Raw genomic sequence first — 18936 nt, forward strand, 5'->3', positions numbered from 1 at the left:
AGAGAAGGATCACAGGAGATCCAAAATAGGTTGAACTTGATGGCTGGTGTCTTTTTTCAACCTCATCAACTATGTTACTCTATACACTTTACGTAGATACCCAGCTGATCTACAGAAAGAGGGTGCTAGTCTAATACTAATCCACAGCAGCATAATCAGAAATAGCAGAGCATATAGAAATATACAGAGCATATAGAAATAAACAGAGAATATAGCAATATGCAGAGCATATATAAAGAACATAGAGAGATGAGTGAAGTGGTCAGTACAAGTTTAAATATCAGTTTGATTCAGCTGAATACTGGTAAGTCACATGATCCCTGGGAATGCTGATAAGTGACATGATCCCTGGGAATGCTGGGAAGTCACATGGTCCCACGATAAACACCATGGTTACATGGCAGACTGATTTCATTTTTATTTTCTGACTTAAAAGATAAAATAAAGGAAATTGCTGTCTGGTTGTTTTCCTTACTGCACATTGAACTTTTTCAATTTGTCAGTCATATAACTCATACCCCTACACTGCCTCATACTTATTATCCTATAATTCTATTCTATTGTTTCAGTTATATTCAGGGGATTATCAGCCCAACATGACTAGTCCCCAACAAAGTCACTGGAGAGTAGAAGAATTGATAAGGGAGAGGTGAGTGAGAGCAAGGGAGAAAGTTGGGATACCTACTGGGATATATATCATTTCTTGTTTGCCTGTTAGCCATTTTAGTTCCTAAAATGTACTGCAGATCATCTGTCCATTTTCTGAGATTTTAGAAACTATATCTTAAAAAATTGATCTCTATATTTGAGATTCATCCTGGTATTTGCTGTCAGTGTAGCCAGAATGTCATGTTTTTTTTAATGTTTCAGTAATGGGATAACGGGGTATTTTCCTGTTTTTTTTGCTGCTGAAAATAGTAGTTTTTTTTTTACAGTTTTATTTATTTAATTTTTTGCTTTTTTATTTAATATAGATGTAACATAATAATGTGGTCTGTAGTCAGGGTTGATATTTAATACTGTAATCGTTTTTATTTTTAGATAAAAGGGGAAATTTATGTGAAGTATCTTTTCAAATAAAATATTTACCTTCTTTAAATCCCTAATACATTTAGAATTATTTATTTTTGTTGTTTAAATATGGAGCTTACTAAAAGATGAAGAGTCAGTTAATCAGCTAAGCTTATTGATTTGTCAATGTGAAACAACCAAAGATGATGATTTACATTATCAGACATTCAAATAGGAAAAATGAGGATCAAACAAGTGCACTTCTTTCTTGGCAGTGGCCAAACAACTGCACTGTATCTTTAAAAGGGCAATAAGGATAAAACTCAATCCTCATACTTGATAACAGGATGAGGATGCCGGAAGAGAAAGTAAAGTAGATGCCATGGACCTCAACCCAAGAATTCAGAGGCAGAAAGATAGTGCAAACAAATTTGCAGCTTTCCTAAAAATAGTGTACCCGAAGGAAGTAGGTTAAAGTACTGTGTGTAAGGTAAATTAAAATATTTGACATACACCAATCAGACACAACATTAAAACTACTTGTCTAATATCGTGTAGGTCCCCCTCGTGCCGCGCAAACACCTCTGACCCATTGAGGCATCATAATCATCATCAGCGCCATACAGAGAACTGACTCACATCAGCGCCTGACCCATTGAAGCATACAGTCTAAATTCCCTAACACACAAACACACAGAGAGAAAGAGAGATTAGGGTCAATTTGATAGGAGACACTAGAATGTTTTTGGACTGTGGGAGGAAACCAGGGCACCCGGAGGATACCCACGCAACCATGGGGAGTATATACAAACTCTACACAATTAGGGCCATGGTTGGAAATTGAACTCTTGACCCCAGTGCTGTAAGGCAGAAGTGCTAACCACTATGCCACTGTGCTGCCGACTCCACACGACCTCTGAAGATGTCCCGTGGTATCTGGTACCATGATGGTAGTAGCAGATCTTTTAACTCCTCTAAGTTGCGAGGTAGGTCTTCCATGGCTCGGACTTGTTTGTCCAGCACATCGCACAGATGCATATTCGGATTGAAATCTGAGGAACTTCAACACCTTCAACTCTTTTTCATGTTCCTCAAACCATTCCTGAACAATTTTTGCAGTGTGGCAGGGCACATTATCCTGCTGAAAGAGCCCACTGCCATCAGGGAATACCGTTGCCATAAAGGAGTTTACTTGGTCTGCAACAATGTTTGGGTAAATGATACGTGTCAAAATAACATCCACATGAATGCCAGGACCTAAGTTTTCCAAGCACATCTTTGCCCAGAGAATCACACTTCCTCCACTGGCTTGCCTTGTTCCAATAGTGCATCCTGGTGCCATCTCTTCCCCACGTAAACAACACATGCGCAGACGTCCCCATGACATAATAGAGAACCTGATGCATTTGATCATGCCACTTTCTTCCATTGCTCCATGGTCCAGTTTTGCTGCTCACAAACCCATTTCAGACGCTTTCAGCGATGGACAAGGGTCAGAAGCGGCACTCAGAATGGACTGCCGCTACGTAGCCCCATTCACAGCAAGCTGCAATGCACTGTGTTTTGACACCTTTTCTATCATAACCAGCATTAACATTTTCAGCAACTTGTGCTACAGTAGCACTTCTGTGAGATTGGACCAGACAGGCTAGACATCGCTCCCCATGTGCATCAATGAGCCTTGGTCGTCCATAACTATGTTGCCAGTTCACCGGTTGTACTTCCTTGGACCACATTTGATAGGTACTAACCACTGCATATGGGAACACCTCACAAAACTTGTCATTTTGGAGATGCTCTGACCCAGTCATCTAGCCATCACAATTTGGTCCTTGTCAAAAGTCGCTCAGTTCCTTAGGTTTGCCATTTTTCCTGCTTCCAACACATAAACCTCAAGAACTGACTGTTCACTTGCTGCCTAATACATTCCACGCCTTGACAGGTGCCATAACGAGATAATCAATGTTATTCACTTTACTTGGCAGTGGTTTTAATGTTGTGGCTGATCAGTGTATAACAAGTTGGCGATAGTTCACAATAAGATACAAGAAGAAATGGCACACTGGACCCTCACTAGTGTTGTCTCACATCTTCCATGACGGCATGAGCCAACCTTCATAACCTTATATATACAGCTGCCAACAAGGATGATTGTGTGTTACATCTACCATGGTAAGAGTTTGCACACAACAATGTCTTCACAGAATTAAATCCAAACTGTCTAAAGGTTCCATCTTCAGTTCATGATTAATATAAAAGATTCATATATAATGTACACCAGATGATATCTTGTACCTACGAGATTACATAACATATTTCTAGCTTACTCTCCACTATGATGGCGGAGTTGTGGACATAGAGGAGATTTTATCCACATCTGTGGTACTGTTCCAATATTTTACATTTTTGGAGGGAAATTCATGAAATGATTGAACAGGTATTATACAGTAAATTCAGACTGTCTCCTTGGTTCACTCTCTCATGCCTTCCTATTCCTGGTTTGAGTGCACATTCTGGTAAATGTGCATTCCATATTTTAAATACAGCCAAACTTTCTATAGCTATATATTGGAAGGATCCGTATCCTCATCCCACCCCCTCCACAGGGCCATCTTAACAACATTATGGGCCCCGGGCAAAGCAGTGCACCGGGGCCCCTAGATATAGATATAGATATATAGATGTATACAGATACAGATACAGATATAGATATAGATATATAAAGATAGAGATAGATAGATGTACTTGGTCAGTGACCCTTGTAGGTTTTTTTTGCAGGTTCTTTTCATTTGCAGGATTATTTATTCTCATTAAGAGCCGTGCCTATGGGGCCCCCTTGCCCATGGGGCCCCCGGGCAGCTGCCCATCGTGCCCAATGGAAAAGATGGCCCTGCCCCTCCAGCATGGTAAGAACAAGATTTGGTTTATTTCCTCTATGGAAAAAACTTTGTTGGTGCTAGATATATATATATATATATATATATATATATATATATATATATATATATATATATATATATATATTAGGGATGTGCACCGGCGACTTTTGAGGTCTCGTGTTTTGTGTTTTGGATCCGGATTTTCGTTATTTTTGAGGTTCGGATTTGTCTCGCAAAACACTTGACGAAAGGTCTCGGTTCGGATTTAAGGTTTTGGATTCGGATTTTTTTGCAAAAAAACATAAAAAGTTTAAAAATCAAGTTTTTGGGCTTATTTTCACTCCTAGGCTATTATTAACCTCAATAACATTCAATAACAAGCATTTCCACTAATTTACAGTGTATTCTGAACACCTCACAATATAGTTATTAGTCCAAAACGTTGCAACAAGGTATCTTTCTGGACTGCGTAGAGGAGGGGGTCACCACAATATATATTAAAAATGCTGAACTTTTATGAATCGCACCAATAAATGTACCTGGACTGCGTAGAGGAGTGGGTCACCACAATATATATTAAAAACCCTGAACTTTTATGAATCGCACCAATAAATGTACCTGGACTGCGTAGAGGAGTGGGTCACCACAATATATATTAAAAACCCTGAACTTTTATGAATCGCACCAATAAATGTACCTGGACTGCGTAGAGGAGTGGGTCACCACAATATCTTAAAAACCCTGAACTTTTATGAATCGCACCAATAAATGTACCTGGACTGCGTAGAGGAGTGGGTCACCACAATATCTTAAAAACCCTGAACTTTTATGAATCGCACCAATAAATGTACCTGGACTGCGTAGAGGAGTGGGCACTGGGCACCACAATAAAATATATAAAAAACCTTCAACAGGTCTGCATTACACTACACATACAGCTGCTCCTCCATCCTCTCCATCATATACATGTTGGAGTTTTAGCGTGTGACAACCTCTTGTTTTTGATAATGTCAGTGCATTTTGAATATTTTTCAATTTGCCCCACACCACTGAATGTACTTTATCTATGATACGCATCTATCTATCTTGACTGCGTAGTGTGGTGGCCCCGGTACACAATTTGGTACCGAGGCCACAATATAATTAAAAAACCCTCCACGTGTCAGAATTCCACCAAACAAGTATCTGGACTGCATAGTGGGGTGGCCCCGGTACCCAATTTGATACCGGGGCCACAATACCTCCTCCAAACATGGTACAGACAATTCGTCATTGAGATCCCAGACAGACAGGGTCAAAGTGTTATTGTTTGACTTTGTAAACCCAAAAAACTGTCCCTGTTGCACATAGTCGTGCAATGAAGACTGACTTTTTCATTTAAAGGCACGATCTTTCAAGTGTAGTGTTTGTAAGTCTAAGTCATATTATACTTTTGGTAAAATTGGTTTATTTTGTTCCTCTTTGTGGTAATTAGTAATAGAATTAAAGTATGAAATAGAATTAAAGTATGAAATAGAATTAAAGTATTAAATAGAATTAAAGTATGAAATAGAATTAAAGTATTAAATAGAATTAAAGTATGAAATAGAGTGGTATAGAGTTGTAGTGTGGTATAGATAGAGTGGTCCCCACAATATAATAATAAAACCCTCAACTGGTCTGAATTCCACCAAACAAGTATCTGGACTGCGTAGTGTGGTGGCCCCGGTACACAATTTGGTACCGAGGCCACAATATAATTAAAAAACTTTCCACGTGTCAGAATTCCACCAAACAAGTATCTGGACTGCGTAGTGGGGTGGCCCCGGTACCCAATTTGATACCGGGGCCACAATACCTCCTCCAAACATGGTACAGACAATTCGTCATTGAGATCCCATCAAGTATGTTAAAGACAGACAGGGTCCAAGTGTTATTGGTTGACTTTGTAAACCAAAAAACTGTCCCTGTTGCACATAGTCGTGCAATGAAGACTGACTTTTTCATTTAAAGGCACCATCTTTCAAGTGTAGTGTTTGTAAGTCTAAGTCATATTATACTTTTGGTAAAATTGGTTTATTTTGTTCCTCTTTATGGTAATTAGTAATAGAATTAAAGTATTAAATAGAATTAAAGTATGAAATAGAATTAAAGTATTAAATAGAATTAAAGTATGAAATAGAATTAAAGTATTAAATAGAATTAAAGTATGAAATAGAGTGGTATAGAGTTGTAGTGTGGTATAGATAGAGTGGTCCCCACAATATAATAATAAAACCCTCAACTGGTCTGAATTCCACCAAACAAGTATCTGGACTGCGTAGTGTGGTGGCCCCGGTACACAATTTGGTACCGAGGCCACAATATAATTAAAAAATTGGGCATCAACTGTCACCGTTGTTTAATATCTGATACACCTAAATATGGACTGCACAGTGGAGTGGCCCCGGTAGTAAATTTGGTGCCGGGGCCACAATACCTCCTCCAACTTCCAAGTGTAGTGTTTATAAAGACAGACAGCGTCGAAGTGTTATTAGTTGACTTTCTTAACCCTAAAATTGTCCCTGTTGCAAATATTCGTGCAATGGACAGTTACTTTTTTATTGAAAGAATCAAGCTTTCAAGTGTAGTGTTTATAAAATATAAACAACAATACAGTAGTTTTAGAGCACGTCAAAAACTCTTGTTTTAAATTATGACACGGCATTTTACTTTTGGTTTAATTTCTTGAATTTTTTAAAATTTGGTTTTACTTTTTGAACATGGCAAACGACTGTTGATTGGTCATATAATGCCAAAAAAAAAGTTCCAAGATGGAATTGTCCTTGGGCCCTCACACCCACCCTTATGTTGTTTAAATAGGACATGCACACTTTAACAAACCAATCATTTCAGCGACAGGGCCTACCAAACAACTTTGGCTGAAATGATTGGTTTGTTTGGGCCCCCACACCAAAAAAGCTATTCATCTCTCCCTGTACAGACTAAACAGGCTCTACTGAGGCAAGATGTCGTCCTCATCCTCAACCTCTGATTCCTCTCCCCCTACAGTGTGTACTTCCTCCTCATCACACATTATCAATTCGTCCCCGCTGGACTCCACAACCACAGGTCCCTCTGTAGTATCTGGAGGGCAGTGCTGTACTTCATTGAGGAATTGATTATTCATTTTTATAAACATCATTTTTTCAACGTTGTGAGGAAGCAACCTCCTTCGCCGCTCACTGACCAGGTTCCCCGCTGCACTAAAAACTCTTTCCGAGTACACACTGGAGGGGGGACAACTCAGGTAAAATAGAGCCAGTTTGTACAGGGGCTTCCAAACTGCCTTTTTTTCCTGCCAGTAACAATATGGACTGTCTGACATGTCTACTTGGATGGTGTCAGCAAAGTAATCATCCACAATTTTTTCTATTGTGACAGCATCCAATGCAGCGAGAGTAGACATGTCTGCAATGGTTGGCAGGTCCTTCAGTCCGGACCAGATGTTATCAGCATCCCCGCCAGTGCCTCTTTTGGGAAAACTGAGCTTTTTCCTCGCAGCCATAGATGTGGAAGAAAATGAGGGTGGAGCTGTTGGCATGTCACGGTCCTCTTCAGAGGACAATCTCCTGACCAGCAGGTCTTTGCACCGCTGTAGACTTGTGTCCGCCGGAAACAGAGACACAACATACGCTTTAAACCGAGGATCAAGCACGGTGGCCAGAATGTATTCCTCTGACTTTAAAAGAGTGACCACCCTCGGATCCTGGCAAAGCGTACGAAGGGCTACATCCACAAGAGCTACATGCTTGGTGTAATCGCAATGGCTTACCAGCTCCTCCCTCACTTTCTCCAGCTGCTTCTGCAACAGCCTGATCAGGGGAATGACCTGACTCAAGCTGGCAGTGTCGGAACTGACTTCTCGTGTGGCAAGTTCAAATGGCTGCAGAACCTTGCACAACACGTAAATCAGTCTCCACTGCGCTTGACTGAGGCGCATCCCCACTCCTTTGCCTATGTCGTAGGTGGCTGTGTAGGCCTGAATGGCCTTTTGCTGCTCCTCCATCCTCTGCAGCATATAGAGGGTGGAGTTCCAGCGCGTCACAACCTCTTGTTTGAGGTGATGGCAGGGCAGGTTCATGCTTTTTTGATGTGCCTCTAGTCTGCGGTAGGCACTGGCTGAATGCCGAAAGTGTCCAGCAATTTTGCGCGCCACCGCAAGCATCTCCTGCACACCCCTGTCACTCTTGAGGTAATGCTGCACCACCAAATTAATGGTGTGGGCAAAACATGGGACGTGCTGGAAATTGCCCATATTTAATGCCCGCACAATGTTACTGGCATTGTCTGACACCACAAATCCCCATGAGAGTCTAAGTGGGGTAAGCCACTGGGAGATAATTTCCCTAATTTTCTCTAATATGTTGTCAGCGTTGTGCCTCTTATTAAAGCCTGTAATACACAATGTTGCCTGCCTTTGCATGAGCAGCCATTTTGTAGATGCTGCTACTGATGCAGCTGTTGCTGTTGCTGCGGAAGGGGATGCATCTACCCAGTGGGCTGTCACAGTCATATAGTCCTTCGTTTGCCCAGAACCACTTGTCCACATGTCCGTGGTTAAGTGGACAGTGGGTACAACCGCATTTTTAAGAGCACTGAGGACACTTGATCGTACTTCTCTGTACATTTTTGGTATCGCCTGCCTAGTGAAGTGGAATCTCGAGGGGATTTGGTACCGGGGACACAATACCTCCATCAACCCTCTAAATCCCACTCCACTGATGGCGGACACCGGGCGCACGTCTAACACCAACATTGCAGTTACAGCCGCAGTTATACGCTTTGCAATAGGGTGACTACTATCGTATTTTGTGGTCATGGCAAACGACTGTTGGACGGTCAATTGTTTTGTGAAAGACTTAGCGGTCTTACGACTTCCCCTCTGGGAAGATGACCGACTAACAGCAGCAACAGCAGCAGTGGCAGTAGTAGGCGTACCGCTGCAGGATTCCTCGGATGAATCCCGTATTGAGGAGGACTCAGTCTGGCTGCTGACTTGGGCTGCAGGACTGAATCTGATGGAGATTGTGGAGGAAGTTGACGAGGAGGGTGTTGCTGGTGTGTATCCAACTGGACCACGGGATTTAGGTGTCCCTGTACCGATGAGGGTCCTAGCCCCAGTTCCTGAACTAACCACTGAACTATGAAGGTTATTCAGGTGACGTATAAGGGAGGATGTTCCTAGGTGGGCAAGATCCTTACCCCTGCTTATTTGAGCTTTACATAAGCTACATATGGCCATACATTGGTTGTCTGGATTTGGATAAAAATAACTCCAGACCGAAGAGGTGCATTTTTTGGTCTTCTGACCAGGCATGACGATGGGCTTTTTCATCCCATGGACATCAGCTGTTTCCCCCCTGGTGCCTCATTTACAATAACCACATCACCATCCTCATCATCAAGTTCCTCCACAGCGCCAGCTACATCATCAATAGCCTCCTCCCGAGCCACCTCTTCCCGTACAGTGATGGGAAGGTCAGGCTTGACAACCACCAACATCCTTGGACTCGCCTTGTGGATTTGTGATAATTTCTCTTTAGAAGGCAGAGTTGTTTGCTGTTTTGTTGCTGACAGCATAACTCTCTTCAATTTTTTGTAGGGGGGGGGAGGAGGAGGAGGGCTAAGATCCGTGGGTGAAGCTGAACCACTAGTCATGAACACGGGCCAGGGCCTAAGCCGTTCCTTGCCACTCCGTGTCGTAAATGGCATATTGGCAACTTTACGTTTCTCCTCAGATGATTTTAAGTTTCTCTTTTTGCTACTTTTTCTTAACTTGGGCTTTTTGGATTTTACATGCCCGGAACTACGAGATTGGGCATCGGGCTTGGAAGACGACGTTGATGGCATTTCATCGTCTATGTCATGACTAGTGGCAGCAGCTTCAGCATTAGGAGGAAGTGGGTCTTGATCTTTCCCTACTTTATCCTCCAAATTTTTGGTCTCCATTATATGTAGCACAAGATACTGCAGAATGTGTGAACTTGGTAATATTGCAGTACCAATGGACTTATACTGCTGGATTGGTTTTGCAAATTTGGTTATAATTATTATATATTTATTTTTTTTTACATTTTTTATTTTTTTTTACTTTTTTTTTATTTTTAAAAAACTTGGGAATAGTGGGGAAATAACTATGCCCTTAGAAGCACAGAGCACAGGACACAGCACCACTGGACTGAACAGGACACGGCACAGGACCCAGCAGCACTACGGAACTCAGCAGGACAGAGCACAGGACACAGCACCACTGGACTGATACTGCAGAATGTGTGAACTTGGTAATATTGCAGTACCAATGGACTTATACTGCTGGATTGGTTTTGCAAATTTGGTTATAATTATTATATATTTTTTTTTTTTTTAAAATTTTTTATTTTTTTTTTACTTTTTTTTTATTTTTTAAAAACTTGGGAATAATGGGGAAATAACTATGCCCTTAGAAGCACAGAGCACAGGACACAGCACCACTGGACTGAACAGGACACGGCACAGGACCCAGCAGCACTACGGAACTCAGCAGGACAGAGCACAGGACACAGCACCACTGGACTGATACTGCAGAATGTGTAAACTTTGTAATATTGCAGTACCACTGGACTTTTACTGCTGAATGTGTGAACTTGGTAATATTGCAGTACCAATGGGCTTATACTGCAGGATTGGTTGTGCAAATTTTGTGGTAATTAAAAAAAATTAAAGTAGTTTTTGATATTTTTTAAAAAAACTTTTTTTTATTTTTTTAAACACAGGGGAATATTGGGGAAATAACTATGCCCTTAGAAGCACAGAGCACAGGACACAGCACCACTGGACTGAACAGGACACAGCACAGGACCCAGCAGCACCACTGACCTCAGAAGGACAGAGCACAGCACACAGCACCACTGGACTGATACTGCAGAACACAGCACAGCACAGCACAGCACAGCACAGCACAGAACTAAACAGCACAGAGGACCACCTAACACACCCTCCCTCTACCCTGATCAATGCCCGAGTGAAGATGGCGGCGACTAGCGGGGAATTTATAGGATCCGAGTATCGCGAGATCCGACAACGGGATTATGAGTCAGAGCCTCAGTTTCACATTTGAATTTGGCGCCAATACCCGGATCTGTCTCGGATCCGACTCGGATCCGCAACGTTCGTGTGGGCTCGGATTTCATAAATCCGAGTGCGCTCATCCCTAATATATATATATATATATATATATATATATATATATATATATAAATGATGATGATGATGATGAACTAACAGGAAAGGCAGATAGATTTGATTCTATTTGGGAGCACTGGTTTGCATTTGACTCCCCCATAATTGCTACCCCATAATTATCTGGTAGGGGATTTCACTGTTTTGTGTGAAACTTTCACACAACAATGAATGAGTTCATCTGATCTTATTATAACAATTGAGTAGGCAATATACGGTTAGTGAAGCCTGGATAAATTACTCCTTCCCGTCCCCTCTCCCTCCCTTTTAACTCTTCACATTTTTCTAAAGTTAAAAATATAACAATTACACATCTTCAGTGTTTTCTCTATTTTATTATTATCTTTTTTGAAATATTACTGTTAAACTATTGAACATTATGTATTTCTTATTTTAATATTCCTACAAGTTGTCATTTTAGAAATAAAAAGTACAATAATTATTATGAAATCTAAGTATATTTTGGACAAAAGATGCAGGCAAATTTTAAAACACATTTTTGTTTAATGGGCAAAAAATATTACACTTTATTTTAATCATGTTGCAGAGTCATGAAGGAAATGTGACTGTCAGGAACTCAGAAGGAACTTGGGAAAATCAGTCTTTATTTGTGAATATGTGAGATGTCACTATTCTTCCACACTTGTTGCCCATATAAGGGTTTCCCTTGACCTTAGCTCTTTACCTGGTGTAGCATTGTGATTCTCTCAACCAATACATATTTTCTAGAGATGTTAACTATTAAACAGGATTAGCCATTTACTAAAGAATTCAGTAATTTCACTCAGATAATCAAAATTATTGCAGTTAGTCCAAAAGAGAACCGTTGTCATCGGGGTGGGCACATAATGGGCACCTGGTGTTAGACAGACAAGGGCTGTAAAAGATGGGGTTGGGTTCTCAGACTTAGGACTAGATTTACTAAGCTGCGGGTTTGAAAAAGTGGGGATGTTGCCTATAGCAACCTATCAGATTCTAGCTGTCATTTTGTAGAAGGTACTAAATAAATGAAAGCTAGAATCTGATTGGTTGCTATAGGCAACATCTCCACTTTTTCAAACCCGCAGCTTAGTAAATCTAGCCCTTAGTCCTTGCGACAAATGACTGTTACCCGCGTTTCATCAAACTAACTTTGCACACCTAATAGCTTTCCCAAGTGGTAAATTAAGACACAATAGACCAGTGATAGACAACCTTATATACTTCAGGGGCTGTGCTGGCAGCCCTCTAGCCTTCAAGAGGGCCGCACATTACCCTAATTTCACTAAAAGTTAAAACAATGAATTTAATAAAAGAAAGAGACACCTATCTTTACTAATATGTCAGTGGGCCTTTATAAACAAGTGCTACAAGTTATAACAAACAATTCTGACAATGAAGCAGGAGGAAGCTAGTGGTCACAGGTTGCCACCTGTTGCCCATTACTGCATTAGACCATGCCACTGATGTGCCAAAACAGAAAAAGTAAAAATAAAATAAAAACAATAATGTATTTTCAGCATGTCTTGACTCACCCACACATGTATAAACCCTTACACCTACTTTACCTGTCTGTGCATACAGGTATTTTACAAAACAGTAGAGATGGCTATGCTTGGTATGCTCATACTTGCCAACATTTCTTTGTCTTTTTCCGGGAGATGCCGGCTGGGACGTGGGCGTGCAGGGGGCGGGGCGGCGAAATCGCGTCATTTTGGCCCCGCCCCCTGTGACGGAATGACGCAAATCGCGGCATTTTACAGCAGGGGCGGGGCAAAACGCCGCGATTCCGGGTGAATCGCGGCGTTTAAACTGAATTTTTCCCACTTCCTATCAGGGAGATTGCCACACTCGTCCGGGAGACTCTCGCAAAATGCGGGAGTCTCCCGGACAATCCGGGAGAGTTGGCAAGTATGGGTATGCTTCAATAGAAATATTTTATTATACAATGTTCCTTATTATAATCATGTCAGATCTTGATTTAATCACCCATATTTGATATGTTTTACTTAGCCTAGCCAATTATGTTTTATTTCACAATGCAATAGAAAATTATTAAAACATACTGAAATAAAAATGTGAACAATTTTACTCTTCATTTTGATGAGCCTAATGCTAATCCACAGCAGAATCAGAAATATACAGATCATATAGAAATATACAGAACACATAGACATGAGTGAACTGTTTAATACAGCAATCAGTTGAATCAACTGAATGCTGGTAAGTCACATGATCCCTGGGAATGCTGGGAAGTCACATGATCCCTGGGAATGCTGGGGAGTCACATGATCTCTGGGAGTGCTGGGAAGTCACATGATCCCTGGGAATGCTGGGAAGTCACATGGTCCCACAATAAACACCATGGTTACATGGCAGACTGATCTCATTTTTAATGTTGTGACAGAAGAGACTGTGGTAGATGTATCACATCTTCTAAATAGGAAAAGTGGAAGTGTTGCACATGGCAACATATTTTCCAGAAGTTACTAGATAAATGATAACTGTGCTGCCTCACATCTTCCATATTGGAAGGTGCCAGACTTAGTGACCCTTTTCTATGTGACCTCTCATTGCTGAAAAAAAGAAACAGTTTGTTATTTCTTTGTTTAGTTGACCCATATACTTTTCAATCTGTTTTTGAGACTACTAATGGATAGATAAACCCCTGCTGCTGCTACAATCTCAAGTTATTGCAAATGACAAAATGTTACCCACTATCTTTTTTTCAGGGAATAACTTTATTAACACATGCTTGCCAGCTTGGGCAAGCTGGTTTCCCGGGAGATCCGGGGGGAGATGGGTGTATATGGGTGGGGCTCTGGAAATCATGTAATTGACCCCGCCCCCTAAATTACATCACACAGTTAGCCAATTACATCAGTTGGCGGGACGATGCCCGAATTGCGTCATAAGCCCCGCCCCCATTACTAAACTAATGGGCGGCCAGGAACCAGGAGGTTTGCCTGCTCTCCCGGGAGTCCTTGAGGACTCCCAGAAATTCGGGAGTCTCCCGGACACCCTGGAAGAGTAGACAACTATGTATTAACAATATTTTAATATCTATTTTCAGGTGTGTGGCAATGTAAGGGCTGCAAAGAGAGGGTGAGGTAATCAACAATGGCATTATAAATGACTTTACAGACATAGAAACGCATTTCAGAAGTAATTATTATATAATGAAAAGCATATATATTGTAATATATGGTAGTAAATACAGTTTTACATTTCTTTATTATGGAGTCATTTGAATGGAGCTTTGAGCATGTGACTGTTGCTCCAATAATTAATCGAGTGGATGGGTGGACAAATAGAGATTTGTTTTTATATTGTATCACATTTCAGCTACATTTCAGTAATTTCCCTGCACAATGGGGGACACAGAAACAGATCGATGACAAGAATGGCCACATGGAAATGAATATGTCTAAAGTCAGCCATGGTCACTTGTTGTCACACTGCTATCTAGCGTACACTATAAAACCCTGAATATACAGTAGTATTGTAAATAAATAATTGTTAACCCCTTGTGTCAGTGTTTTATTTAATTATTTATTATTGTATGTTAGTGTAAAAGAAGAAGGATACTTGTCACTCCGATTCCATTATCTGATTTCCTTCTTAGTCTTCTGCCTTGCAAGATATACATTTTCTTCATTCCCGAGTCTGCTTCTATTTCTTATAACTCTATGCTTTTATAATAGATGCTACATCATTTGAGGACCCAATTGGCTTCCTTTTCCTTGTGCTTTTCCTAGCCTGTTTGATACAAATGTCTGTTGCTTTTAATATTGTACTGTTTACTCTACTGTATTTACTCCTAACTCTAGGCTGCTATAAGTCAAATCAAATGTGCTAATTACTAAATAAGTCAGAGCAGTCATAGGGTTCCATTACATCACAATATGTCTATTATGTCAAAGACTGTTCATAGACTACTGTTAATTTGTCAGAAATATATTTGACAGAGAGCAGAAGATTTTGGTGTTCCTAGGTAAACTAACGAAAAAGGTGTCCTACTAGCTAGCAGAAAGTTGTAAGTAATGTAAATTCTCCACTTCTCATGCTCTACATTCTTTGATCACACCACAAAGCATTATAAACACTTCTAGCTTCTACTGAAACTAAACCAATGCATCAAAACACATATTTTATTTTACATTTTTTTAATGACATTTTTAATGAAGAAATGGTACTAACAAGATACACAAACAAATATTTACAATAAAAATATATCATATCTTAAAGTTATGTTTAAATTGTATTTAAATAAAGAAGGAATGGGATGTGACAAAGGGATGTAAAGTGGGACAGTGCAGGGTGCGATTTAAGTAATTGTTTAGCATATATTAACAGATAACCTGCAGACATAAGGTTTTTAGCGTTCAAAAATTAAAAAAACAAAACAAATAAAACACTCCTTAGTTATCATGGCAGAGATACTGTTAAGTCCGTTATGAGACCCCAAAGAAGGGAGGCAGATTCTGTGGTTACGATGGAGGAGCTTTTTTTCATAGCTTGCATTCATAATGAATGTTAAGAATAATGGGCCCATATCTGTGCAAATTTATGTGGTTTATCGTATATAAAGAACGTAATACCACCCAATACTACAAAATATGCTTTGAGTGAAATTATTTTTAAGTTAAATTGAATAAAGTAGTAAGCAGGCAATGAAGGGTTAGGTTAGTCATAGGGGAGCATTGCTGACTGAAATCTCAGAACTATAACATATGAAGAACACTGAGAGGTCTGGCTTCACCAGCACATTCACAAATTCCTTCCTTTCTTTCAGGTCTACATGTCTGCAAGTGAGGAGAGCTTGGAGGCCTATGCTAGGCGGTACAGGAGCTGTCTTACGAGACAGGTAACTGTTTTAATTTTTAAGATTGTGTCTCATGCCTCAGATATGTCACTGGTTTCTACTGAATTGAAAGCTTAATTTTAGCTCAGTCTATAGTTCAAATAAAGTGTCAGCTTCCTTGGTGTGTAGGTAACATTTTAAACTAAAGACCATTAATGAAAGAAATTGTTATATTAACATGGATGGGAGTAGAACACATGTGAAATGTATATGCAGCGTAATTTATAACTGCCACATAGATGGTGAAAAGGTTCAGACATGATAGAAGGAAAGGCTACGAGTGTAGGTATTATTCCCACTAAAAAACGCTACTTTATTATATAATTTAAATTATTTCATTTATTTGGAGTTTTTAAATATTTCTCGCTGTTTTTAAGCTTTCAAACTCCCTGTTTTCTCCCAGCTACAGTGTCTGACCAGCTCTCCTTCCAGTCTTCACAGTCATGCATAGACATGACTACAGATTGTGTATGCAACCACAGAGGAGCAAAAATGCTCACTCTTACCTAATATAACACTAGAAATGAGACTTTACTGTGCAAATGGCGAGAAGACCTCCCAGAACTAGAGGAGAGCAGCAGAGTGACTTGCGGAAAGGATTCCCTCTTTAGTCAGGTCCAGTTTGTTAAGACTGATGTGTTGTTGGACTGTCAGAATAGGGGCAACAGGCCTTAAAATATAGTCTAATAATATGTGCACAACCATAGGCAAACCTGGGGGGGGGAGGGGGGGGGGTCTAATGCCTGGAAACCACCCTCCAAGCCTGGGGCACTGTATAATGAGGTGGCTGGACCCTGCTCCCGCTTCACACAACTCTGCTTGAAAAGGGAGAATGCGTGCACCTAACAATGGTGCACGCAGCATTGCCCATATATTTTATGGGAATAGGAAGAGTTGGAGAGCAGCCAAGCACTGTCTAAAATTATAGCCACGCTCCCATGCATACTGGTCACGCCCCACTGGCGACGTGGTGTGGAAACCCCCCGTCTATAAATCCTGCGTTTGCACCTGACAACTTCAGTATTTATTATATTGTAAATGAATGAATGTATTAATTATTTTGAGAATAGGGCAACATACTTATCCACACAATAATATAGGGGTTGTTCATTGAATAATATTCTTTAACATTTTTCTATAGCTATTATTGTCGTTGTTTATAAAGAATGATTTATTGTAAGTAACTGATGATGACCAAATGTCTTAGGCAATTATGTGATAGAAAACCTAACATATCATTTTTTGTGATTGAAGAGTAGGTCTAATACTTTATATGCTCTGAAATCACCCCTGAAATCAGTGGGAAAGTATATGAAAGAAGAACAGAACCAATGGAGTCATTACATGGAAGTAGGGAACAGGCAGTGCAATGAAAGTATAAGGGTTTTTTGATGGGTTAAGTTAAATGGAAGAAATGTTAGGGGGCAAGCAATGAAGGGTTAAACATTTAGCAGCCAATCAGATTCTAGTTATACTTTTCTACATAAATGATAACTAGAATCTGATTGGTTGCTATGGGCAACGGACTTAACTTTTTAGAAGTCTTGATTCATCTACCCCTGTGTATTATATTATGTGTTTTCAAGTTCGCTCAGTATAAACCATTGTTCACAGAGTAACCAATTTTCTCTCTATTCTAAGACGAGCAGCTCACAAGTTACCATCCCAGATAGACCAACTTACTGCAATAGAGACAACATGGTCTGCTCGAGTAAACAGGTATTTTTTTCTGTTACCTTAGTCTTCTTATTCATCTCCCCACCTCACATTTTGGGTATCACCAGCACATTTACAAATTACTTCCTTATTATTAGCAGCCCCATGTAACATAGAGCAATGAGGCTAAATTATAATTTATTGCACTCTATGATTTGTGCACTCAAATGTTCATTAATAAGTCAGAAAGATAGAAAGTCTGACAGAAAGAGGTATGAATCTACAATATCATGGATACACAGTGTCTGTCTTCTGTTGTACAGTGCTCGTGTTAGAGAATCCTGATTCAACATGTCCAACATAAGCAATCACTCACAGCTTGATTAATTTGCTGACTCCACTTAGACAAGTCTCTCAGAATAGCATCTAGATACAAATGTCCCTTTGTCTACTTGTCAGGTCTACATGTCTGAAAGTAAGGAGAGCCTGGTGGCCTATGCTAGGAGGTACAGGAGCTGTCTTATGAGAGAGGTAATAATGTTAGGTTTTAAGATTGTGTCTCATACCTCAGATATGTCACTGGTTTCTATTGAATTAAAAGCTTAATTTTACTTCACTCTTAGCAAAAAAAAGTTGCAGCTTTCTTGGTGTGTAAGTAAATGTAAAAGTGAAACTAAAGGCCATTAATGAAACAATTTGTTATACTAACAAGCTTGGGTGTAGAAAACATGTGAAATGTATATGCAGCGTAATTTATAACTGAAACATACGTGGTGAAAAGGTTGAGACATGATAGAAGGAAAGGCTAGGAGTGTAGGTATCTTTTCCACTAAAAACCGCTGCTTTATTATTTAATTTAATATAATTTTATAACCCTTTATCTTTTATTTGGAGATTTTAAATATTACTTGCCTTTTTTATTTTTTCAAACTCCTGTTTTCTCCCAGCTACAGCTACAGTGTCTGACCAGCTCTTCTTCCAGTCTTTACAGTCATGCATGGACATGACTACAGATTGTGTATGCAACCACAGAGGAGCAGAAATGCTCACTGTCACCTAATATAACACTAGAAATGAGCCTTTTCTGTGCAAATGGCGAGAAGACCTCCCAGACCTAGAGGAGAGCAGCAGAGTGACTTGGGGAAAGGATTCTCTCTATAGTCAGGTCCAGTTTGTTAAGACTGATGTGTTGCTGGACTGTCAGAATAGGGGCAACGGGCCTTAAAATATAGTCTAATAATATGTGCACAACTTCAGTATATATTATATTGTAAATGAATGAATGTATTAATTATTTTGAGAACAGGG

General features: G+C 40.0%; 1 protein-coding gene across 11 annotated transcripts in view; it reads left to right on the forward strand.

Moving 5' to 3' along the window:
* The first annotated feature begins 506 nt into the window (after positions 1 to 506).
* The window catches only part of LOC142158068 (uncharacterized), a 225462-nt gene continuing 207032 nt past the window's right edge, over positions 507 to 18936 (forward strand). For 2 of the 11 annotated variants that reach the window (XM_075211686.1, XM_075211762.1), the window contains exons 1-5: positions 508 to 649; positions 3790 to 3917; positions 15904 to 15975; positions 17614 to 17691; positions 18088 to 18159. In XM_075211686.1, the coding sequence (XP_075067787.1) occupies positions 3837 to 3917; positions 15904 to 15975; positions 17614 to 17691; positions 18088 to 18159 (303 nt within the window). In that variant the 5' untranslated portion in view covers positions 508 to 649; positions 3790 to 3836. Of the gene's footprint in view, positions 650 to 3789; positions 3918 to 13438; positions 14274 to 15076; positions 15976 to 17613; positions 17692 to 18087; positions 18160 to 18936 lie in introns of those variants that run through there. The other 9 variants (XM_075211679.1, XM_075211754.1, XM_075211712.1 and 6 more) reach the window with 9 other exon arrangements.

Source organism: Mixophyes fleayi, chromosome 1 (assembly GCF_038048845.1).
Source record: "Mixophyes fleayi isolate aMixFle1 chromosome 1, aMixFle1.hap1, whole genome shotgun sequence".
Classification (NCBI taxonomy): domain Eukaryota; kingdom Metazoa; phylum Chordata; class Amphibia; order Anura; family Limnodynastidae; genus Mixophyes; species Mixophyes fleayi.